We start from the raw sequence: 26,588 nt of genomic DNA, 5'->3' as shown, positions 1-26,588 counted from the left end.
GATCAGATTAAACAACCCTTGTGGCAGTTGAGAACGCTGGGTTTAAACTTCTAGTAGCAAAGGAAGAATTAAACACTGGGAACTAAGAGTGGATGATAACAGATGCCACATTTATAAATGTAAAGAGAGAGCACGATGGAGGTGAGGGAAGCTTCAGACCCTTCCTAGTACCACTGGTTAAGTGATTAAAGTACCTGAAAGATGTCCAACCTACGCAGTGAAGTCAGTCTCCACTGTTACTATTGGAAACTGTAGGAATGAATGGGACCTGGCTACAGGTCTGATGTCAGCACTGCGGAGCTGCTTCTAAGGTTCCTCAGGTGGCAAAGAGCATTGACTACAACATCAGGAGTTGCTTAGGAGCAACTAGCAGCACTAGTGCTGAGATAAAAGAATATGGCCTCCCCAGAAATCTGCCTTGACAGGATCTGAACCATCAGGAACAGAAGAGGAATGAGCAACAGTCCTCTTCTTTTACTACTTGAAAACCAAAAGAAAACCTTCCAATTTCATGCTAGATAATTCAATATAAATGTAATGATTATATCCATCACCTATGACTTTGGAAAGTATCAAATGTACAAATCAACTGAAACTAGAGGTGTATTTACCATAGGTGCCACGTAGCAAAGTCAGGACTTTTACATGGGCATCTTGGCTAAATGCACTGCCTCCATTCAAAGGGGAATGTTCTCCTGAAGTTCCCAACAGGGTCTATCATTTCATAATCTTAATTTATTTGACAGCGGACCGAATGAAGTCCTTTAATGTGATTGTGCTACTCTGTTGACAACAAGCTCAGTCTGCACGCATATTTCAGACAGGAGTACTGCTCTCCTTGTTTCCCCAACCTGGCGTTATCCCCACTCACCCTCATTTCTGAAAGCTTCCAATAGGGAATGCGATTAATACTTACACTGACTAACACAGAGAAATCGGTCACCAACTGGCTGAGCTGAATAAGGTCCTACAAAACAAAAAATAAAGAAGTTATCCTGTAACTGTTGTTAAAAGCAAGAATGGCAACAGGAGAGGTAAGGGAGTCCCACGTACCTCTTCTAACGTTTCCCAGGACTCAGCTGCGTTTTCATTCTGAGGTATCTCAGGAAGGGGAGAGCAAATCTGGATTAAACTTTGAGAGCCGTCCTTCGCTTCTGTGTTGTATGAAGTTTCTGAATGAATGAAAGAAATACGGTGTTTATAAATGAACACGCTGGGTCAGATTGCAGGTGACGTGCAAGAGTTCTCACTCTTGATGTTTCTCATGGATTAGATGGATATTTTAAGTAATGCAAGGCTCGGAACAGCCCCAAGAACTACCACACAGGCACAAGTCCTATTCACAGCAATACACAATTTCCTAAAAGGAAGTTATTGCCAAAGAAACGGGCTCGTTTCTAACACTGCACTTTCACCATCAGTTCTGAGCATGAGAAACTTGCACGGTTGAAGTCAGGGCCAGTCCGTTAATTTCCTATTAGCTGAGCCTTATAATTCTGCAGCAAAAAAAAGGAGCTTGGGACAAAACCTTCATTTACACATGATACCTAAACACTGCACTTCCAAAGCTGGTCGATTATTTTACTGTGCTACCACAGTCTGGCTTTCAGCTGTTTGTGCCCAGGAGTAGCTAGAGAAAAACTCTGAAGTAAAAGCAATGAACGCCAAATACCACGTTGCCAAACACGCAGTGCTCTGTCCCACTGCTGATGGTACTTGGATGACGGCAAACGTTTAAAGCTCAGCAAGGCAAGGGAGATATTCTTGAGCATCTTCCTTTCTAAATTGTCTTTGCTGAGTATTAAAGACAGTAGGACAAATTACTGAGGAAAAAATGTGGAAGGACAGCCAGGTGGCACGGTGGAAAGCAGATGCAATTAGCAGATGCACACATACACCTTCTCCAGCCAAATGCCCCGTCTTGAGCCATTACAGCTGCAATGGACAAGTGCCTAACTACGGGCAACTAATTCAGTGCTAGTTAAGAATAGCAGCAAGCTTGGCTTGCCGTTGTAAGGATTAAGCAATAGCTTGCGAGTATGAAAAGCAGGCTGGAGAATGTATATGTGCCTCAACACAGTGCAAAGATCACGCTTATTTAGACAGCCATGATTTCTGAAAGATGGCTACTTTAGTAGGACACTGGTGTTTATTCCTTAGGAGGGTGGAAAGCTTAATGTGGGGAAGACTGGAGAGGTATTTCTAATAATACTGTAGCGTAAATATTACATTAAGTTCTTCCGTAGAAGCAATGAATGTGCCAAGGTACTGTAACAATATTATATAACTGGTACTGCAACCGATACGAACAATGAAAAATGAATAAAAATAACCTTTCTCAATAAAAATTGAGTAATAAAGCATGCTAATACATGGAATTAATTTAAGATAAAATAAAAACAATACATTTTTATAACGTGTCCGTTTCTCAACATTTTTATCCCAGCATCTCAAAAGACAGCAAGCACCAAATCTTACTTCTCTCAGATCAATACGATTCTAACATAAATCAAGCTGACACTCGGCCATAATTCCTAAGCACGCAGAGAAGCAGTGCAACAACGGTGGGCTAAGTTTTATTTCAGGCCTGTTTTTTAGTTACTTCTATCCCTTTTCCTTTCAAACTCCAGACAAGGAAAGCACTTCAACTTCTACTATCATCATCTACTCTTCCAAACGATCTGTAACATCAGATTAATTAGAACCACAGGACATCCCATGTTGGATGGCACCCACGAGGATCAACAAGTCCAGATTCTGGCTCTGCACAGCACCACCCAAAACTCAGACCGCATGTGTGAGAGCAGTGTCCAAACTCTAGATTCCAGCACCCAGGGCCATGCCCACAGCCCTGTGCAGCCCGTTCCATGCCCACCGTCCGCTGGTGCAGACCCTGTCCCTGACCCCCATCTGCCCCTCCCCTGGCACAGCTCCATGCTGTTCCCTCGGGCCCTGTTGCTGTCACACAGAGCAGAGCTTGCTGGTCTTAATGTTAAACGCTCCGTTCTAAAACATTCCTTTTCTTAGTATAGCTAATCCTGTATCAAAATGGATGTATTTTCTGGACAAACCAATTTACCTGAATATTCTGACACTTGATATTGGTTTTGGTCATTTCAACCCATTCCAAACCTTCATGACCCTATTTCAAAACCACAGAATCACAGAATGGCCCAGGTTGGAAGGGAACCCAAGGATCATGAATCTCCAGCCCCCCAGCCACAGGCAGGGCCATCAACCTCCCCATTTAGTACTAGACCAGGCTGCCCAGGTCCCCATCCAACCTGGCCTTGAACACCTCCAGGAACAGGGCATCCACAACCTCTCTGGGCAGCCTGTGCCAGCACCCTAACCAGTTTCTTCTGCCAAGAAATCATACCTCCATCAGCCACATGCATGCTCACTTGGTTGAAATCACAATATTCTTAATTCAAAAGTGAAAAAGAAAGAAGTCTTGAAGAAATTTGCCTCCTTACAAATTACGTTCCCTGCTCTGGTCTGTCCTTTGTAACCCATGCTGACCTACTGCAGAAGAGCGCGTCCCTCAAAACACAGAAATGATGCTGAAGATTTGAACTGCACAGTATCAAGAGAACTTAAATTTTCATCCATTTTACACTGTTATTATTCGCTAATAGCTAAAAATTAGTGACATTAAAAGTTCTCAATAAAATTCTCCCCTCGATTCGAAAACGTAAGTTAAAGAAATAGAAGGATTAGGAAAAAAAAAAAAAAAAGGCAAAGTCACATTTGGGTTGAAAATTACAAGTAAGAAACTTATATTCACTAGTTGATGTTCTATCAAGGCTGACCAATTGTAACAGAACTCAGAATGGTAACGACTCCACCACTTACAGCATCTCCACAGGAACGCAGTAATACAAAATAGCTCTGCAGAACTCGCAGAGCAGCTCTGTACCTCATTACATTCAAGATAAAAATCTAATGTTCTGCAATATTCAATATTCTGCTTAAAAGAGTTTAGTAATTTCTAGAGTAGAGTCTCACCCTTTGTTAATATTTGTTTAAAATGCAATTAAATTTCAGTTCTATTGGATCTGAGCTCAGGTGAAGGAGCCACATCATTTCACTGACATGCCTTCCAAATGGGCAATTTCAATTTGTAAACTCCTCACTTCTCTACCAGATGGGAAGCAACATGCTATAGAGAACAGGCATACTGAAGCTCCTTTGATTAAGATCAGCAGCCAAGATTTCCTTTCAGGACTGCAGCCTCTAAGCACAAAAGAACAGGCAATACATTGCATCCGTGCTAGCAATTCAACAGAGCTGCTTTCACAGCAGTCAGGCAAACCATAGCAAAAACTCACCCCTATATAATTAAATTTAGTTGTCTGCCTTACTGTATGTTTCACTTTAAATGGGATGAACTGTTTCTGCATTCCTGAGCTGGCATATAGGAGTATGTCATTCCAGTAATGATTGATTTTCAATCTTCTCATCTCAATCTCTGCGATCAATTTCTTGTCTTTTTAAGGTGTGGTTATGTTCAGTTTCCACCATAATTTAAAGGCATTTCAGATTAAAAAGCAGTCCTGATCTCTGAAATTACACTGCAGTTCTCACTCGCTATCCATGTGACTGTTAGAAAAGCAAAAGGCCCTTCCAATAAGATAACCGAATACTGAGGACAACTGCAGAAAGTTACCAAAAAAAGGCGTTTTAAATTTTATTCTGATTATAAAACAGAAGAGGTCACAAAGAGCTTGAAAGCAACGGCTAATACGGATGAATACCAGAGTTGCCTATCCTGGATCTCAGAATAAGACCAAAGGCAGCGAGCGTCCCAAAAAAGAAGCATCAACAAACTCAGCAAATTGGTTAATAGAACCTAGAGGAAAGAAACTCCAAATAGTGAAAGGAATGCAGAAAAGCTAATTAACTGGTAGCAAGAAAGTTTCCATCAGAGAAAGACAGGGGAATATAAGCACGTGCATCGCCAGGTGAAGAAAGGACAGGACAACCCAGAGCTAGATGAAGTCAGTCCTTCCATAGGAAAGCAGTTGTAATCTGACAACTGATGCAATTAATTTTAACAAGGAGGAAAACAAAACAAACAAACAAACAGAAAAAGGATAAAGAAAAGAGGTTCAAAATATTTAGATGTATTCGAAACCTGAAGTGTCTGATGAAAGTCACTCCAGACTGTTTAAGAAACAACCTCAGAAAACATAAACATATTTTTCTCTCTGTAGAGAGCATTAAGAGCATCCCACAGGACTGCAAGAGAACACTCAGTTATCTTCTTTTATTTGGAGAGGAAGGAGGATGCAGCAAATAGCCAGACTTTGAGATCCACAACAGTATTAGGATTAACTCCTAAACAATCAGCTCAGAAACATCCGGATGCTAACAGATGCTGAAGGCGTTGAAAATAATCAAGAATCATAAGTCAGAAGCCAATTAAATCACTTTTACCGGTCTGGTAAGAAAACATGAATTGCAGATTTGATACAACTTGTTTTTTATAACGCTTTGCAATATTGCTACACACGATGTTCCTGAAAGCCCGTTTTTTTTCCCAATCAGCTTTTTTCTCTGTTAGACTTACTTCCTTGCTAATTACGCTTGAAACAGTTCCTGCTGTTCTTTATACGGCAGCAAGAAGGTCATGAAATAAAATGTGAGGGCAGGTTCTTCTACAATGTCGTGGACTGAAACCACACCATTGTTTGGCACGAAACTGCCAAACAATTTTAAACAATGCTGCTACTGAAGTAATAAATCTCATTATTGTTATGTAGAAGGATATAACTGATATAATCAATTTTCTCACAGATTAATAGTAGAGAATGCTGGCGAGTGCCACAGCAGAGTAAGTATTTGCCCTGGAGGTAGAATGGTACAAGAGAATGAGAATCCATTTTGTGCAGAAAGGAAGGAAAAAAAGCCAATTTAAACAGATTTATAATAGCTTCTGCTTTTTGTCTGTTACCAAATGAAATGCTAAAGGAAGAGGTATTGTCTTTTTCATGGAAGGCCACACCTACTCCATTTCTTACGATACTTAACTACTTATCAAAACTCAGTAGTGGGTAATAAGAAAAGGAGGACAGAGGGAAAGAAAATCCACTTCTGAATTAACAACTGATATTCAACTGAAATCTCTTTAGTTTTTTTCCATCTACATCTGGCCCAAAGTGCTGAATGGACACAAGAAGATAGATACAATAAATACAGAAATGAAATTCTGATACCTCCTCCTACAGTTGCAGATCTCGTTAAGGAGGCATCCTCCTGTCCTTCTAGTTGCCTTTTCAGTTCTTCTGCAGATTCAGAATGGAGCTGCAGGAAGTGTTTTATGGCAGATGAAGCTTCATCTTTCACCGGGTTTATCATTCGTTGCAGAACTGGGATGTCTTCCTGTCGGACTCGCAAACAAAGTTTTTCCATCTCTCTCATATTGGCTCGAAGTTGCTGTAACAGTTTTAACATATTTAACACCTTCTGTGGTTAGGAAGCAATTATCATTTTGATCAATTGCATATTCTAAGCGATCATAAAAAGCGCCATTTTTAATAAACTAAGAGAAATAAAACCTCTAAAATTCCCTAGTTTAAAAGAACCTTTTTGTTCTTGGCCAGCTCTCCTCTAGATCCATTCTTCTTTCCAGCCTGTACTGTTGCAATGCTTTTGATTCACTTACCAACGACCCCTCCTAATGCGGTTACAGCCGTTGCCTCCAGTCACACACTAAAACCTCCTCAACCCTCTCCTGGGTCTCCTAGATTCTGCTGTTTTATGACCCAGAGCCATTCCCTGGTCTTTTTGTACCACTGCTGCAGAAAAGTCACCCCATAAAACTCTTCAAAGCAGCCCTTGCTTCACAAGCCACAACTTAAATCCTCTTTCTCCTGATATCTGGTCTAAATCTACCCTCTTCCAGTTTAAACCATTTCCCCTTGTCTTTATAAGGGCTACCTGCCCTTATAAAAAGTCCCTCCCCAGCTTTCCTGTAGGCACCTTCAGTTACTGGAAGGCTGCTTTAAGATACTTCCAGTGCATTCTCTTCTCCAGACTGAAGAGCCCCAGCTCTCTCAGCCCATCCTTGTATGGGATATGCTCCAGCCCTCTCATCACCTCCATGGCCCTCCTCTGGACCTGCTCCAAAAGCTCCATGTCCTTCTTGTGCTGAGGGCTCACAGTTCACCTAATTCACTTTGCAATTATTGAAATCATTCTGGTGTCTGTGACTGGTATAGTCCTTTTGCCAAAATATTTACACAAGTTGCATAAAGTCAGGATGCTATCTAAGTAAAGTGACTGCTTCTTAGAATTAACGCACTTCGGGATGCAACAGTTTGTGATCCTCAATTTCCCCCCAACTATCATTCTTATTTTGTAAGGACACGTTTATGGACAAAGAAGAAGGATTACTAAAACACAGAGATACCTCTTTAATTACAAGGGTTTAAAGCGGATAGGAACCACTCACAACTAGCAAGAATAATCCGTATGCAGGCACTGCCCAGGGAGGTGGTGGAGTCACTGTGGGGTATTCAAGGAATGACTGGATGTTGTGTTGAGGGACATGGTTTAGTGGGAGCTGTTGGTAATAGGTGAACGGTTGGACTGGATGATCTTTTAGGTCTTTTCCAACCTTGGTGATTCTATGATTCTGTCTCCTGTGACATAAATTTTAGTCTAGGGCATTTAAAATCTGGAAATGCATACAACTTCTCTTTCTCTAAAACACGACCAAAAGGAACTGATAGCCCAAATTATACTACGTGTTGTTTTAGGCCACTGTTTTTATGTTTTTGTTTTTTAATAAGACCTCAATAAAAACTACATTCATTGCATTACATTTTAAGGAGATATACTAATTTATATTGTTCATTCCACTGTTTACCAACTGTTTTAAATATTCTTCTCATAGCACAACAAAAGAATGGATAAACACCAGGGAGTGGCTAGGAAAATAAAGGGTTTGTTTATTTTTCCAGTAACAGAAACCAGGTTCAGGTAATAATAATGCCCTAGGAAAGCAATCTTGCGTACCTGAAAAAGGACGAAGTAATTGGAACTTATTTATACAAACCAGCAGAATTAACATTTTTAATGTGCTTGGAAAACAAAATAGAATAATAATTAGAGAAGGAAAATAATTCTACAACAAATTCAAGTAATGCTGTACGGGACCCATTGGGCAACCAAAGAACTATTGATTCATAAAAATCAAATTAATACAAGAATATTCTACTGTATGCTTAAATTAATACCATTACCAGTCAATTTAGGCTATGTTATTTAAGGTTAACCCCAGTAAAAACAGTAATTAACAACAGAATAAATAGGGAGATGGACACAAATAATTTTGCAAGAAATCAAGTTAAATTGGAAATGTGGTGCAATAATTTTCCATATACATTCCTCTTCATCTTTCTCCCATGGTCTTCCCATGAGAACTGAAAAAGGGAGAATGCTATCATTGTCACAGTCCACCACGTGCCAAAATTCTCATTTTATAAAACCTTGGAATTTAATTTAAAAGACTAATCAGGACTATCTAGAAGCAACTTTTCATTATTTAGTTTTCAGGAACCATATACAGAGGACTGAGAGAAGGTGGTCATGCTGTTCGGTTTCAGGAATAATGTTACTATCCTGTCTTTGGCTTTAACAGAGACAGAAAATGGTAGGCCAAACAAAAACCTGTTGTTCAGAATCCAAGCAGCCCATAAGAAACAGTGTCAGCAATGAGTTTGGTGAGAGTCAATAATGCTTCCAAAGCAGCTTCTTAAAAAGGAAAGTATCCCATTTGGAATTAAGATGCAGCTCTGTGAGGGATTTACACCACTGTAAGTACAGCTAGAGCAAATTACTAGCAAATTACTAGCATATTATATATATACACACACACACACACACACACACACACTAGTATATATCATATATATATCATATACTAGTGTACTAGTGTATGTATATATATATATGCATATATATATATATATACACATACACACTATATGATGACAGAATGGCTTGGGTTGGAAGGAACCTTACAGACCATCTTGTTCCAATCCCCTGCCACAGGCAGGGAAACTTACCTCTACCTCAGATTGCTCAACGCCCCATCCAGTCTGGCCTCGAACACTTTCAGGGATATGATTTCCACAGCTTCCCTAAGCAGCCTGTGCCAGTGCCTCATCAATCATCATCATGAAGAATTTTGTCTTATATCCAATCTAAATCTATGCTTGTTCGATTTAAAACTGTAAATCCTGTTAAAGAGTCTTTCTCCACCTTTCTTATAAGCTCCCTTTGTATATTCAAAGGCCTCAATGAGATCTCCTCAGAGCCCTCCACAGGCTGAACAAAACCAGCCCCCCTCAGCCTGTCTTCCTAGGAGAGGTGCTCCAACCTTCCTCTGGACCCACTGTGCCAGGTCCACATCCTCCTTGTAGCAGGGACTCAGTCACTGTACAACAACCAAAAGTGCTCGAGTTTTCAAAATCTTCAAGAGAACCTTCAAGAGACAGAAACTCCAAGGCATGGCTCAGCCTAATCCTTAGTTTCACTGCACGTTATTATATTGCTGATCAAAGACAAATATTTGCGAGGAAGAAGACAGAGGAATCAAATCATGGTATTTGCATATTGGGTGAAATACAGTTTTAGTACCCCTTGGTCTGTGGATTTGGAAATGACTCTCATTCAATTTATTGTCAATTAAACAAGCTAAATGTAATCAGCCTAGCAAGGACCCTAAGCCCTGCTGTGAGGAGACGCATCTCAGGAGCTCACCAGGGTGCAACCTGATAAATGCTACAGAAACGCAAACGGCTGTGACTTCTTTTCATGATCATTTTCATGGGACAGCAAGGAAGGCAACACAAAACACTGTTCTCATTTATGCAGACTCCTCAGTTCTGAAGTCACCAAATTCAGCCTACAAGCTGCAGAATTTTTCTTCGTATTTGGAATATCTGGAATATTTGGAACAGAAAAATGTAGGATAAAGCTGGCAAACTCCTTGGGATCCCTTCAAAGAGTGGTCTGTTGTCATTACTTCACTTCTGATAGTTACTTATCTAATTTGGTTTCAAAAAGACTTCTTCATGAAGAGCTACAGCCTTCTTGATATACTACTGTAGGATTTCATTATCCTAATTGCCACAGTTTTTTTCTCATGTCTAACAGAAATGCAGAGGAAAGCACTCCCTGTCCTCTGTGCAGCAATCTTTCAAGTCTGCAGGTGGATCACATGCCACTGTCAGACACCTCTCGAACAAAAAATACTATTTTTTCTGCCTTTCCAAATAAGTTCCATTTTCTGTTTCTGATCATTTTCATTGCTCTCCCTGAATACTCCATAACATGTCCACAGCCTCTGTAAAAGAGTGGTGTCCAAACTGGAGAAGTCCTGGGATCCTATTAATGCTGGCCAAAGAGTCTCTATGATATTGTACACTGACTGCTCTCTGGTTTATATATCTCATGATGTTATTTGGCTTTATTTTTGGTCACTGTCACTGTTCTAATCTACAGAACTACTAGCTGCAGAGCTTCACATGCTGGATTTACACTGTCAGTGTTTCCTGCCTAAGGACTGTCTTTGTCCCTATCCAAAATCATACTGATCTCAGCATCGTTAGACATTCTAATCCTGTCCTCTCCAACAGAATCCCTGAGTCTCTCACAACTTCACACTGTTATACAACAGAAATAATATTAAATGGCTATTACTTAATGCTTTCATCTCTAGGACTCAGAGGACTTTACTGGGATAAGGTTCACCATTCACAGTGGGTACAGAACTGAGGTAGGGACACAAAGTGAGCCCAGTTTTTCCAAACTGCACATAGATTTGGAGGTAAGAGAACCATCATGATGCTATGCTATATGAATAAATATAACACTTCTTTTTCCAAAATGCAAATGAGAAGTGTCATGAATTTTTCCCTGTTTCATTTTCAATACATTCAAAATAGGAAAAAAAAAAAAAAAAAAAAAAAAAACAGTAAAATCATTTTTCTTTATATTTTTCAGCATTTTCTTTCTATTTTTTTTTCAGACTACTATCTTTTTTTAGCCAATGGCAACAGCCAAATTTTCAAAGCAATGTAACTTAATGAAAAATAGATGCCTTGTTTTGATAGACTTACTGTGGGCCACCAAAAAGTGCCATAGAATTGCCTGGGTTGGAAGGGACATCAAGGATCCTGAAGCTCCAACCCCTCTGCCACAGGCAGGGCTGCCAACTTTCCCATTTAAAACTAGACCAGGCTGCCAAAACCACCCAGTCTGGCCTTGAATACCTAAAGGGATGGAGCATCCACGACCCCTCTGGGCAGCCTGTGCCAGCACCTCACCACCCTCATGGAAAAGAATTCCCCCTGACATCCAGCATAAACCTTCCCTCCCTCAAAACCATTTCCCACCACTAGCTCATACTTGAATATGTAACACTCAAGAACATTACCAGACACATTGTACTAGCTACACCTGTCTATTGAGTGCAAGTGACTTCCTCCAAAAAAAAAAAAAAAAAAAAAAAAAAAAAAAAGAAAAAAAGAAAAAAAAAAAAGAAAAAAAGAAAAAAAAATAAATAAGAAAAGAAAAGAAAGAAAGAAGGAAACAATGGAACTCCCATGAAACTGCAGGCAAACACACATGGTGACCTGCACTGCCATGTCATGGCACTGAGCCTGGGACTAGGGCAAACAACAGCACAATGGAAAGACGTAGTTACAAAGAGCATTGGGTACATCACAGTGCTTCAGTGCTGATCCAAGAGGCCCTGACACAAGGATAAACACCATGTCTGCAGCATGGCTTCACCTTACATGAATGTCAACGGAGTGTGAGAAGGCCAAAGCCCTTGAAAAGGAGATAGAACTCGAGTTTCAGGATCATTTTATATTTATGACTTTGGTCTTTTCCACACAACATGACGTATCTCCACTGGTTCTAGAAAAATCTGAAGATCTATCTAAGGCAACAGCAGCTACTTTAACATTCTTCATGGAAGTATCTGCTTCAGACTCCACTCCTTGACAACGCTGATTCCCCAGAGCAAACAGAAACTCCAGCATTTTACTTACGCTTCCTCCTTCAGCCTACACAGCTCCCAGTGCCACCAACTAACTGAATCATTGTGATCAAGCAAGTATTACGTTCAGTCTCTGCCATCCTTATTCTGTTCTTCTTCTTTCTTATTACGTGTAATGTCATACACTACTTCCAACAATTTACACTTCAAATGGTTTATGCTGAAATAGCACACGGAAGCCATACAATCTGCCACCTCCAGCGAATCAGTCCCTTTTTATCTCCTGTCTTCTGCGCGTTACTCAACACTCCTTCCATTCTGCACATTGTTGTTTAAGAACCAAATAGCACCTCTAAAGAAAGCTACCATCCAAACCTCTCTCAAACACAAATAACATCTTAAAGGAAGTATTACAGTAGCTTAGCTGTGTAAATGCACTCTTGTCATCACTTACTTTCTCTGACTTCATTCAAAGTAATGTTACATAGGATATATGGTAAAAATTTCCTGGTATAGGTCAAACAAACTCTCAATTATGTCTATATGTACTGTACAGACAGCAACAGGCTGCAGCAGTGAGCTGATTTTACACAACCCTTCATTGATACCATGAACAATTGCGTATATAAGAGTTGTTTTCTCAGGGTGTCTTCACACCCCACACACAGATTTTCTGTTTCCTCACTTTCCTTTTTAGAAGTTTTTCCTGTGGCATTCAGTCACCAGACAGAAGAGGTATAAACTTACGCTCATCTATGCTTCTATTAGAATTTTGACCATCATCAAACTTAAAAGAGAAGTAATTATTCTGGGTAAACTGAAAATTCAGAAAAATGGCTAATTATGTGCACATGGATTAAATGTAGAGTGGCTGTGCATATATTTGTCTAAAACCTGTGGCGGATGCCTTGGGTCAATATTGACTTAGGGATTCCTAATGTATTTTTACAACATCTAATTTTGAGAGCAAAGTGTGTGCTGCGGAGAACATTTGGTATCACAATAATTAATCTCATTTCTTCGCAAACAAACAGATCACAAGTCCATTGGTAAACATTTAAACAGCTTACAGCAAACACATTCTACATGTCATATAATTTATTATCAACTACTCCAGACTACTAACTATTTAATTAAAATAGAGAGCTAGTCTACACTTCTTGCAGATCTAGATCCTTATTTGGTCCTCTGGGTATCAGAATGTGATCGGCTTGATGCAGAACTTGCATCCTGATCTATAAGCAATGAGCACCAAATAAAAAGGAAGAAAACTTATTCCGACTGAAAGCGAAAATCACAGGTTTAAGCCCAAGCCAAACATAAATATTTCTGGAGACAACTATGGTATTTTATTACTAGGAGACTTCATGTGTTTAAAAACATCCTACACATGACTCCCATTTCTGTAATTTTTGATAGCTTTGTCATGGTAGACAAACGACACTGATCGAGAAGTGCCCCAAGACAAGCCTCTCTTACCCTTCAGTTGTGAATGCAGATTACAGCACAGACATGGGCAAACACCTGAACAGGACTGATTTTGCAAATAGTTATGGTTGACTATGCATGAAGTCACTGAGATGATGCCATGCAGACAAATGGGTCTGGTGCTTCATCTTTTGAAAATACGATGCATATAACAATAGATTTGCACATCAAACTAGCAGCACAGATCTTCTGTGTCTGATCTGAAACCATGCTTCATAATTAATACACAGGATCAAATAAACTCACCGTAAATTTACACAAAATAACAAAAGAACTTGAAAAGATGACTAGAAATTGTTTGTTCAAGAACTGTGAACATTCCCACTGACACGCCATCCCACACTCTTCAAAACATTTCTGATGGGATTTGCCTCATAGGACAAAATGAGGAAATCCCTAACCTTTCAAACAGAGCAACACAATACCATATTTCAGGCAAACCCCCCTGTCAAATATACTTCTCTGCAAGGACCTGCCCCCTAAGGCATCAGGTATTATATATGTAATTTATTTCCACGAACATCAGTACGATTTTCATATCCTTACCTGAACTGTTCGTCCTGCATTAATGTGCTCTTCGTGCAATCTGTCCCAGAGTTTGCATCTTTGATACTAAAAGAAAGAAAAAATACTCCATATAACTGCTTTTTTTCCCCAAGCGACTAAGCAGAAAAAGGAAACCTCAGTAAATAACCACTTTAATTTTCCCAAACTGATAGTTAAAAAGAGCTGAATCATAGGCATTTCTGCTACAAAATGAGAGAATTAAAAGGCAGTGTATTTTGTGGATAATTTTGCACAACACATTTTCATTGAATTGCGGATAATCCCAGTTTTGGCATTGGTTCTTAACAGCAAAGAAATACTGCAGCATCCCAACACTGCTGTGGCATAAATCAGTTGGTGGTCAGTAAAAGGAAGGGAAGAGCAAGGAAAAAGGAACGGAGGGGTGGGGACTGGTCACATAGGATAACAAGGTATCTGGTATTATTTACAAAGATAATCACCCTCATTATACAACACTACTGCTTACATTTACATTCTCCCTTTTTTCTATGTAGTTACACAGTTAGGATGATCACCAAGGAAAATCTGGCACCAAAGCTCCACTGGCGTTTTAATGGGAAGCAATCCATATAGCACTTCACGCAGGACAGAGCAGAGTCATTATTCCATTAGCTAAGTGCAAGTTTCGCAAAATCACTGCATATCAACACATACAAACCTTTTCATTGCTAAAATGTATCAATCCCTGCTGCTGCCTGTTGACCTAAGTAATGTATATGATCAAAGCAGAGAATATTCTGAGTAAAATAACAGAAAAGCAGAAGTTAGGAATCCTGGAACAGGTGATGAAATCATCAAAGGAGAGAGTTAGAACACCAGACAATATTAGGGTGTTCTTTTAAATTGTACAAACAACAATATATTTCTCATCATTTTTGACATATTTTTATGTAAGTTTTAACTCCTCAGTTTCCTAATACGCTTTGGTGCCAATTAAATTACCATTTTATCTACTATATACGTATTTTATTGATTATCTCTCCGGTTATGGAAGTCAGGGCAATGAGGATCACATGTTACTCTGCCAAAGTATGACAGAAATAAGACGTTACTCATTCGCAGAGGAAACAGCTCCTTCATGTTACAATTCTGTAGTGCTTTCTAAGAGAAAACTTTTAACATCCAGTTAAGTCATATTAAAGTTATTTTTCTTGAAAACGAGCAACTTCTACATAAATTATTACACTATTAGAATTACAGCCATTACTCTTCAAAATAAAGTTCACAAAAAGCCTAGATCATCATTAGACCTTCCAGTTCAGTCATCTCTGAAGAAGTAACAAGTACTTCTGAGGGTGAAACAAGAAGGGTCTGGAAATCTATCTATCTACCTACCTACCTACCTATCTTTCTATCTATCTATCTATCTATCTATGTATTCAGTTTCAACTCACTGCATTCTAATGTTCACATTCTCAATAATAAACATTTTTTGAGTTAAGAAGAAAAATAATTCCTCAGGAAACACTTCTTGCTTCTCACCATTACTAGAAATCCCCAGCAAATGTATGGCCTCAAACAACACCATGACTGAACGCATCCACAGCAACGATATTCGTGTGGTCAGAACTCTTCCTCATTGACCTACCTTTGTCACCTAACAGAAAGCAGGCCATACTACTCCCTGTTCACCCTGTTTGGCTCAGGGACAAAACAGACAGCAAACTTGGAAGACTGATACTACCTCACCTCTATTTAGCATTAAGAAATACACATAAAACTGAGATCCACTAATTAAAAATGCCAGCAGAATACTCACATATTTAATTTGTTCTACAGCCAAATAGTTCTACCCACATCAGAAATGCAAAACATAAGGTTATTTTTAGACACTCAGTCCCTTTGCCTGCTTGCCCTTTTCTCTTCCAAAGACTGTCTTAAAAAGACTTTCACATTTATGTTTTGAGGAAGATAACAAGAAATAGGGAAGGAAGGGAAGGAAGGGAAGGAAGGGAAGGAAGGGAAGGAAGGGAAGGAAGGGAAGGAAGGGAAGGAAGGGAAGGAAGGGAAGGAAGGGAAGGAAGGGAAGGAAGGGAAGGAAGGAAAATAATTTTTTATAACACACAAGCATAGGTTAACAATTCCTTAATTTTTAAGTCTTTAGAAACATACATATGGAACACGGGACTCAAAACAGTGTTTCATTGTCATCTTTGAAAAGCAATACTACGATGGTGGATTTATGGTATACGCTTCCCCTGGAAAGGTGTACTCAAGGTCACATTTCATTATATATTGATTTTATAGTTTCTTCAAACAGTGATTTAGTAGATTAATTGTTTGGACTATCTCTGGAACCTCAGGTTTAAATCAATATTCATGAAATGAGGTTAGAGATATTGGCTTCATCATAAGTAAATAATGTTGCTGCTCTAAGCAATTTGACATAATTAGTGATTTTTGCTTAAAAGTAGCCTGTAAAATAAACAAGAGCAGATTCTACAAAATTATCCTTTTACCCCCAGGGATATTTGGTTTGCACGGCTGAAAGTTAAATTTACCAAAAAAAATATTTTTGAGAAAACCTCTTAAGCTGCTGATGCTGACAGCTCTCAGAAATACTGTAACACATTCATTATGGTTAAAATGCATATAAAAGATATACGAGTGTAAATCGCTACGGAAGTATTTCAACCAAACTCTTGCTAGAGTTCTAATAATCTAAAACTATACTGCGGGAAAGATTTCAAACACAGGCTTGATGTATTTTTATTCTGCCACTCTCATAAAGCTATCAATAATGTAAAGTTTGGAACAGTAACAGTTCTTACAACTTGGTGTTTACAAAACAAAGAAACTTCCATATTTTAAGAACCTTACCCTAAGTGTGGGCTTTTCAAAGAATAAGGCATTCAGAGATGGGTTTTATGCTTAGATGTATTATTTCTCATAAACGTTGATGTCATATTTCTTATCAGTACACAGTTCTGAAGTCTTCAGCACTGCTGAATAGCTCCTGACACAGTTGCCATGTGTTTACTTAAAAGTTTTATCGGCAGGTACTTATTACTAAGTGGAGTTACTAGAAACAATTCAAATATCAAACCTGCCAAGACTTGCATCGTCTAGAGATGCAGAAATTCTTTATTAACATTAGCCTCCAATCAGAAAGACAAATCTATACTAAATGTTGCTCCAACTTTTGGCTTTCATGAAACAAATGTTCGGAAATGTACTTAACAACTTAATTTTAAGTTTACAAATATTTAAGCATTATTCTATATGCAAATTTCTTAAGTTGATTATGTCAGTGTGAATGATCTGTTCAGTCAATAACCTAAATAAGCTGAAGAAATGCCCCCAAATACTTCTGGATTGCATCAGATTTTTACATTAAAATATATACTACTCAATAAAGCATGGTATTTTAATGGGGCCAACCAATGCCATCACAGGAACACTGGTTTGCATTTCCTATAATTAAACTGTGGCTAAGAATGAGCTTCTCTGGCAGTGCTTCAAAGAAAGTGTTAAATCACGACTAATCTAAAGCCTCATTTCATCCCCAGTGCTACTATTTTCTGAATTTTCCTCTAGACGCGTCCTTATAAAGATCCCCCTTCTGTCTGCAGAACAAGAATTGCTTAACTCATTTGAGTTGCTGGGCCAGTAAAAATGCCAGTTGATCAACACAAGGCTGAGTTAAGTGGAATGTATTTCACCCCTTTCCTGACACCACGGTAACACTGTCTGGCTAGGTACAGCATGATCATTCCTTGTTTAAATACCTAAGAGACTTCCAGTAGCATCAACCAGTAGCTGCCTACCCGTCCTCACCAGCTCGGTGCTGCTGCTAAGTGCAGCAGCTCCCAACATCATCCCTCACACTAACTATGTCTTCGTTTCTCATTACAGCACTCAAAACCATAGGAAGCTCCTTGGTAGGGTGTTTATGGATGCTAAATAAGTGAGGGTGTGATTGCTTTTTTTTAACCTATATGGACAATATTTGGCTCAGCTCCCCCTCCCACCAACACATCATTTTTTTTTCCATTGATCACCGATTTGCTCCTCTCAAACAAGGCTGCAGCTTTTGCACCACCCCATATTTATTGACCAGATCACTTCATTTCTGGATGCCTTCCTCAAGACTTGCAAGAATGGTGCACATCACCGCTCCATATTCACTGATGCTAATGATGCTAACTGAGCACTGCTCTGGAAATACATCAATTAGAGAACTGCCCTAACGATATCGTTTTTAAACCTAATTTTACCTGAAGCCAAAAACCTCTGCCAAAAAACCAAGAGATCCCTCATTATGCTGCTTCCAAAAGCAGCTGGGAAACTTCTGGTTAAGAGAAAGAAAGCAACAACTTAGCTACCAAGCCTGTCTCTATTTGAACAAAACAGCCTGCATGGAAAAAGCACTACTAAGCTCTCCTCTAAGCACCTCCTGAATACCATACTATTCTACATCATTCTTTACCATTAACTAGCTCTATGGCCACGTGCACCAGAATATGCACACACTGATCCTAGAAGCTTCTCCTGAGAGACTTACCAGTTGAGGCCCCTTGCTTCTCCAGTATTTTCACTCAAAAGCAAGCTAATGCTGACTCTGAATCGCTACTGCTCTGTAGTCTGGCTGCAGCACAAAGTAACTCAAGCAATTGTTCTTGGTGGGAGAAGCTGGAGATCAGCTTCTGGCCACTAGAAAAAAATGGGGCTGCTGCAAAGTGCCAGGAAAATGCTGAATCCACTGGCATCTAGGTAATAAAATGTATTAAACAAAGAACAACAAAGCGCAAACAACATGCTGTGACTGGAAAAATACAGTTCATCTCATTGAGAAGCCACTGCTTCAGGCAAATATTGTACTACTAAACTCTTCAATTTGTGAATATTGCAGTTCATATCCTAATTGAATCCTTAATACACTCTTAAAAGGAAATAACCAACTATCTGCCATCATTAGCCCTTGCTGTACCAGATCTTCCTCCTGTCTCAGTTTTTTCTATCTTCTCATGGTCAGTCACCACTTCTGCACTATCAGCTTCTAACCCAAGGTGCTTCTTCACCATTCTTCATCTAGGAATGAGCTAGGAAGTTTCCTTGTTAGCATGCCCCAGCATTATCCTTCAATAACCTTTGGTTAGTAGAGTCTAACCAGCATCTACTGAGCATCTGCAAACCTTATTTTCCAGAACCATCCCTCTTGATCAAAACACAGCACACTTCTAGAGGCACAACAAAATGTGCAGCCTTTCCAAAGACCACTCCACAAACAATCCACAAGTTACTGTTCCAACACCATCACTACAGCTCAAAGAAAAAACTACTAATAAGCTACTATTCACTTACAATACTAAAAATTATCCTTATAAGAATAAATGGCTACCACTTAAACACACTATTTCCAGACTACATTCTCAGAAACAATACAAAGATTTGTTTTCCCTTTTCCCCACCCTCAAGCTACTGAAGGCAGAATCTTGCCTAAAAAAAGTCATCCAAAAGATTGTCCATTTGCCAAAGTTATAGTAAAGTAACAAGCATTTCTTCCAAGTCACTTACTCTCGTCCTTATTAATTTATTTATTTGGTGTCACAGAATTGCAGTTGGAAGTTGGGTTGGAAGGAAACTCAAGAGATCATCCAGTCCAACCCTCTGCTAAAGCAGGTACCCTACAACAGGTCACACAGGCAGGAGTCCAGGCTTGTCTTGAGTATCTCCACAGGAGACTCCACAACCTCTCTGGACAACCTGTTCCAGTGCTCGGCCACCCTTACCGTAAAGAAGTTCTCCTGCATGTTAGTACTGAACTTCCTACATTTGAGTCTTAGGCCATTACTCCTTATCCTATCATTATACACTACTGAGAAGAGCCTGGCCTCATAGAATTGCCTCCCTTTAGATGTTTATTAACATTAATACTTGTTTTAGCAAATCTCTTACCATGTTTCTTGACAAACCAATTTCTCAGTTTCCATCGACATATATACATGTTTATTTATTTATTTTTAACCAGTAAACAAAGAGAGGAGATGTTCAAATCTGATCACTTGCATAGCTAATTGTTACAAGTTTTGTTATCACATGTGAACTAACATCAACCAAAGGCATTTAAGCATGACAAAATCCATGCATTACCTTTCAGCGCGATTGCTGTAAAAAGAACTACATTAGCAAAAAGTGAACACTGACCTTCTCAATATTTATTTGGTGTTTTCTTAATCTTTCCAAATCTGTTGGAACTGCCACTTTAATGAACTTCTGAATGGCGGGTTCAATTCGACGGAGCTTAACTTTTTCATCATCTTCAGACATCCTAAAAGTGCCTTTTAAGGAAGGCAATACTTGCTACTTGTCCAGGATACCTTTATCAAGGTAAAACTCCCTAAAAGAGAGAGAGGGGGAAAAAAAATTGCAGACTTACAAGAATAGAATCATTTAGATTTTTAATAGCAAGCAAAATAAGGTAATTCCGTTTTTCCAACAAATCCACGTTTGAGTACAGTATTACCTATCTAAAAGTTGATACTCTATTAGCATTTTTATTTGCATTTGAATGCATTATTCCCATTTATTTACAAGGGCTTGGGGATCTTCTTTTGTAAATAAAATTTAACTGCAGCAAGAAATAGCTAAATAATTAAGGTAAATGCAAATAAAGATGAAAAAAGGTAGGTGGAAGCCTTTGTTGAAATAACACTTGTGATCAGATGCTTTCCTCAAGCTCAAGTGCTGCCGATTTGCATCCTGAAACACCTTTAAAATTGTAACACATATCCTGAAACACCTGTAACACATATCCTGAAACAGTAATTCTGGAAGTTCGCTTTCTAGGAAAAGTAAGAGCTGCTGATTGAAGACTTCTATTCCAAGCTGCATTTGTCCTTTCCTGAAGTCACCAAGGCATCACCCAACAGAGAGTACGAACAGGATACTGAAATATTTGCGGAATCAGCACACAAGAAGCTTGAATTCCATTCTCTGCATATGCATATAACATAATTTTCAAGTCTCTCTTCTCTAAAATAAGATATGTATGCAATAACATGCATATAACTATACATAATAGCATTTATTTGTGAGCGCATGAGTAATGTAAAGGAATGCCATTATGCTGAATGCACATAAAGGGCAGGAAAAACTACTGTGAGATAATTTTCTAATTTTAGTACTGTATGAACAGAGGTTATTCAAATGAGATTTCCTTTCTTTACATTCTTAACAAAAACAAGAGATTGAATTAATGGTAGCCGTGTATGAGAAAGTTTTGTCATGACTGCATCAAAGAAGATGTGCTGACTTAGTTGCCTTAAATTGCTTGCACTGCAAAAGCACCTTCAGCAGAAGGCTTTCCCTGGTTTTACTCTTCCAGTAACCAAACTAATTTAATATATTTGACTTAGCATAATCCTCCTATTTACAGATAAGGCTTAGAAGAATATAACAGGTTAAAAAAAAAAAAAAAATCATTTTTTCAGGCAGCCAAGCATATTAATATTATTAAAAATAGACATTATTTTTCTCATGTCTAACCACAGACAGCGGGCAGTCCCTGCCTTCATACCTACACTGGAGGGATAACACCTATAAATTCCCTTAACCTTCAAAAGAGTCAAGTGGTGAGTGTCTTCCACCAAGGCAAGGGAAAAGATAAATGAACTTCAGGTAAAGAAAAGCTGGGTTTCCACAGAAGAGTCCCAGACTCATCACATTTTCCCAATACAACTCCAAATAAAACAATTTTGAGGTTTTTGGGAGGGGGGGGGGGGGGAGGAGGGGGAGAAGATACAAGAAGACTCTCCCCATTCATATATCCCACCCCATAAGGAAGCTAAGGAGCTGAACAAGTTAAGGGAAGCCAACTTGTAATACTTCACTGGAACACCTTTTCCTGTTTCAGAACCGCAGAAGAAAACTATTTCATCAATTGATTCTGCAAGCATTACTAAATCATCCCCACTTCAAACTGCACGGAGATATGCCACCAAAGAGCCTTACAAATCCCCTTCTAACTCCACGCATTCAATATTAATAGTTCTTTGTCCAAATCTTCAAATAAACATGCAGTGTGCAGCCTCACTTCTTTCAGGAAGAGAAAAGAACTTTAAATCCTTGCGTGTTGATTCACTGTTCCCATCATTCTAAAACCAGTAGGCCTGATTCCTGACCCCTTTGAAAGAGCCACTCGTATCTCACGGCTGAACTGCAGCTTGAGCTTAGACTGGATTCTTCTTGCCATGAACAAAAGATAAAAAGCATTACACACCAAACCACAGTACTTCCACTTTGGATACACATTTAATTTCCTGACAGCTTATAAACTAATCCACTAGTTTATGAGCTAGAATTCATTAAAACTTGGTTCCTTAAAGAAATTCAGTATCCAAGTCGTGCTTTTCTTTTACACAGAATCATGTTGAAGAAGGGATGACACAAATTCTCTGAACCTTCTGCACAGTGCGATCTAGTGGAAAACCACAGCTCATTCTGTATCAGAACAGCTGAGACCAAGTAAAATTCATCCTGATTTGGTACCTTTATTAATACTCTAAATACCCTTACTAAATGACTACTAAATAAATTACTAATACTCTAAATACCTTTTACTGGTATCAACGAGAGTCAAAACCAACAATTCAGACAACTTACCAACTGGACCACTGTGAAGGAGAGCTAATGTAGCTAGCAGCCATGCATCCTGAGCAGGCAATCTGATACAGCACTTGGTTTTAAACCCAAGTATTTAGCTGCATGCAGGGCTCTGGGTAGTCACTTTCTCCACCTTCCTAATCTCCAAGCTTTAAACTCAGTAACAGCAGGTTGAATATACTTCTCACAGAGTAATAGAGCCTGAGATGTTCCACTGATCTGATGTTTACTAAATATATGCCTATCTAAAGCACACAAAATCTTTATATAGCAACTCACTTCCTCTCTTTCAAACAGGAAAGGTCCAAGCAGCACACACTACCTTGCCTTGTCATTTAGATTAGATAATGTAAGGGGATCAAATGTTAAGCTGCTGAGTGTCCTTCATTCCTCAGTAAAATGTGCAGGCCCCAGAACTGAGTGGCAGTGAGCACTCATTGCTGCTCACTTGGCTGAGACCTGCTGTTAGTGAGGAACGTGCTCCTGTGGTGGGCTACAACCACCACACGCTTTGGCTCTGAACTTCATCTTTACCTGCTACCTGTGAAAGTGACCTGAGGCTGAAATAAAGCATTGCGACCTGTCCCAAAGCACTGACAAAGTGACCCAAAAACACATTTATGCTAATAGGACTGAGAGCTGAATGCAGGAGGTCTCTTGTGGAGCCACCAGAATTGTACAGTCACAACTCTGTGGATCACCCAGCAAGGCAAAAACCATCTAGCAAGGGCAGTAGGCATATGACTGCATCTGGGGGCACCCCAGCAAAAGCTGGGCACTGTGCATGGCTGACCTGCCACCTCTCGGCCAGGCGCAGGAGCACCCCACAGCACACCCACCTATTCATCCAGACAGACACCAAAGGCACGAGACCAACATACAAACACGTCAGCATTTCTGAAGCAAAGCTGAACCGGAAAAGCGAGTTCCTCGCGGTCTAACAGCCACCATACGTGGCCACAACACATTGCAACTCGCAATTAGAGACCTACTTCTGACATGTCCGCATCCCCGGACTACAGCTGCAACAGGTGACCACGGCCCGTGCTTCCTGCGCCCTGCTTTACACAGGCAGCAAGCCACCCACCGCTCTGTTTTAGTCGCACGCTGCCAGGCATGTCCCGTCCCCGCTCACCCCTCCGAGGGAGGGCCACCCACCGACCGCTCCCGGACGCCGCGCTCCCGGGGGAGGGGAAGGACGCGCCGTCCGAGCGGGACGAGCCCCGGGGCCGCGCCGAGGGACGGTGTCCCACTCGAGGCCTACAGCCGCGGCTGCGGGAGCAGAGCGGCTCAGACCTCCAGCCCGCCTTCTCCCAGTCCCGCGGCGGGCTCCTACCGTACGGAGGATCCGCACTCAGGCCCCGGCCCGGCCTTCCCCTCGCTTCTGAGGGGAGCGAAGCGAAACCGAAAGCAGCCGGACTGCCATCGCCGGAACCCGGCGGCCTCTCCGGCCCCCTTCCTTCCTTCCTTACTCCCTCCCCCTTTCGGTGCTCCCCGCCGTCCCCTCGCCGCGACCTCTCACCATGTGGCGGCTGGGCCCGTGATGCCGGCAGTCAGCCGCCGCGCTGCGCTCCCCTTCGCCGGTGCGTGGCCGGGCCCCGCCTGACGTACACACACAAACACATTCACGCGCGTGTGACCAGATTCTGGCTCCGCACAGCACCACCCAAAACTCAAACCTCGTGTCTGAGAGCGATGTCCAGATGCTGCTTGAACTCCGGCACTCAGGGCCATGCCCACAGTACTGTGCATCCCGTTCCATGCCCACCGCCCTGTGGTGCAGCCCCTGTCCCTGACCCCCAGCTGTCCCTCCCCTGGCACAGCTCCATGCTGTTCCCTCGGGCCCTGTCTCTGTCACACAGAGCAGAGCTCAGCGCTGCCCCTCCGCTCCCTGTGAGGAGCTGCAGCCCATCAGGCCTCCATCAGCTCCTCTGCTCTGCGCTGAGCCGACACTGGGACCTCAGCTGCTCCTCGCACTTCTTGTCCTCTGGACCCTTCCTCGTCTTTGTAGCTGTCCTTTGGATGGGACAAAAGCAGCCCAGGTCATACCCAGGTGAGACTCCACTCTCCTCTCGCCGAGTCCTTCTTTTTTTACAACGTTATTCACAAAGTAAGTAATTAATGAACATTCTAATTTGAAAATAAGTAAATTCTGTTTGTATCTTGCACAGGGAATCAATTGCTATCCCAGTATTCCAATCTCTGGCTAGCACAGCCGCTGCGCCAGGTAGGTGTACTGACAGCACAGGTTTAACTTAAATACATCAAACATCCAAGGGCAGCCCACTGTCACTTCTGGTCATTTTGCCACCTCTAAATAGAGCTAACTCTTTGTTAGTTGAACTATCTGACTATCTGACAATATCTCTATAGCAACCATTAACGAGAATGCAGTGCCACTATTAGCACAGAACATTTTTTTAGCTGTCCTTGACTGTATTAAGAGAACTGATGAGTTTCGGTTGCTTTTTATGTTCTGAACAAGATTTATGTTATCTGTCCATCTGCCTGTCATTCCATATCCTTTGGACAAGTTCTGACATAGTCTGGAGAAAGTCATTCTGCTTACTTGTGGAAAGTGGTATTTAAACCTAAATTTGTTTCCTCAACCGGAGCAAAGCAGGCAAAAACATCAGTTCCTACACATTCTTCCTAGCAGCAGTCAGCCATTCAGTACTTACATATCAGCCATCCTCTTTTCATACACATAATTCCAGTGTGATATGTTGTGACTTTTTAGGGCACGTGGAGAAGAAATTGTAGTTACTGCAATTAAAATTATTTAGGGGCTAAAGGATCCAAATCCACGGAATCCATAGCCCTCATTCATTCATAGCCTGTTGCTCACAACACAGCCGGAGAGTGCTAAAGTATGAAAAAAAGGTACTAAAAATGTTTGCACTGCATGTATATTTATATTTAAAAATGGTGAAGATCATTTGATAGCATCACCAGTTTGGTACGGGTACTCCTGAAGAAACATGGAAGTGGGTGCAGTCATTTAATGCACATAATGAAATGCTGCTGAATACACTTTGAGGGAAAATATTTGATTAAATACCTTGTGTATACATTTAGTTCATAAAGGTAATAGTGTTGATTTAATAGATTTAATCTAAGTTAGAACAGTATACTATTTTCATAAATACAGCATAGACTACATAGACTACATAGTCTGGGTAGGACATTGTAAGTGCATTAAAAACTGATTCAACTGGGAGCTCTCAAGAGAAGTGACTGTAAATGAAGTTTTGTCATATGGATGTCTTTTGGGGAAGCTTGTTCTTGGCTTGGTGCTATTAGCAATGACTTAGACAAAAATGCAGAGTTACAAAGTTACGACTCTGCTGTTGTAAATAGTAATAACAGTGAGTAATGCTAATGTCATTTGTAGTATTTTTCTTGAGATGGTCCAGTTGAGGGCTGACATTCAAAATAAGGCCTCAGAGCCACCCTTGGAATCTGAAGGAGAGTAACTGGCATGAGGCAGCACTGACAGGAGCCTGGGCATTATGGTACATAATGGGACATGAACTCCTGGAATAAAACTTTTGCTAATACTCCAAAACAAACCTAGAGGAACATCAAATGCAATTGGATTGGTTTGTTGTTTTTTTTTTTCCCAAAGATATACTGTAGCTTAAGGATACAAAGTGGAAGTTTTGATGCACAATATTTAGTGCAGTCTGATGTGGTGATGTTATGACTACAAAATTATACTCTGCCTTTCTGTCCTTAAATGCCTTGGCTCCGGAAGAAGACCAAGAAGACTATGGATGTGGCAGCAAAAGAAGGAATAGGATATCAAAGTTGTTTGCAAAAAGAAAGATATCATTGTTGTGTGAGTTCAGCCAGGCATTGTCTTGAAGAGCTCCTGGCACATCTCATTGTGCTCACAAAGTTCAAACCT

The 26,588-nt window shown here is 40.4% G+C and overlaps 1 protein-coding gene across 5 annotated transcripts in view; it reads right to left on the bottom strand.

The window, feature by feature from the left end:
- The window catches only part of STX17 (syntaxin 17), a 29,865-nt gene extending 5,410 nt beyond the window's left edge, over window positions 1–24,455 (bottom strand). The window contains exons 1-6 of one of the 5 annotated variants that reach the window (XM_072329776.1): window positions 24,358–24,455; window positions 20,222–20,414; window positions 14,054–14,119; window positions 6,219–6,438; window positions 1,054–1,172; window positions 917–967 (exon numbers count right to left, since the gene is read on the bottom strand). In XM_072329776.1, coding sequence (XP_072185877.1) covers window positions 917–967; window positions 1,054–1,172; window positions 6,219–6,438; window positions 14,054–14,119; window positions 20,222–20,344 — 579 coding nt within the window. In that variant the 5' untranslated portion in view covers window positions 20,345–20,414; window positions 24,358–24,455. The other 4 variants (XM_072329773.1, XM_072329775.1, XM_072329777.1 and 1 more) reach the window with 4 other exon arrangements.
- Window positions 24,456–26,588: the final 2,133 nt, after the last annotated feature.

The sequence above is a fragment of the Excalfactoria chinensis genome, chromosome 2, assembly GCF_039878825.1.
Source record: "Excalfactoria chinensis isolate bCotChi1 chromosome 2, bCotChi1.hap2, whole genome shotgun sequence".
Lineage (NCBI taxonomy): Eukaryota > Metazoa > Chordata > Aves > Galliformes > Phasianidae > Excalfactoria > Excalfactoria chinensis.
This window is presented reverse-complemented; position numbering and strand designations above follow the sequence as displayed.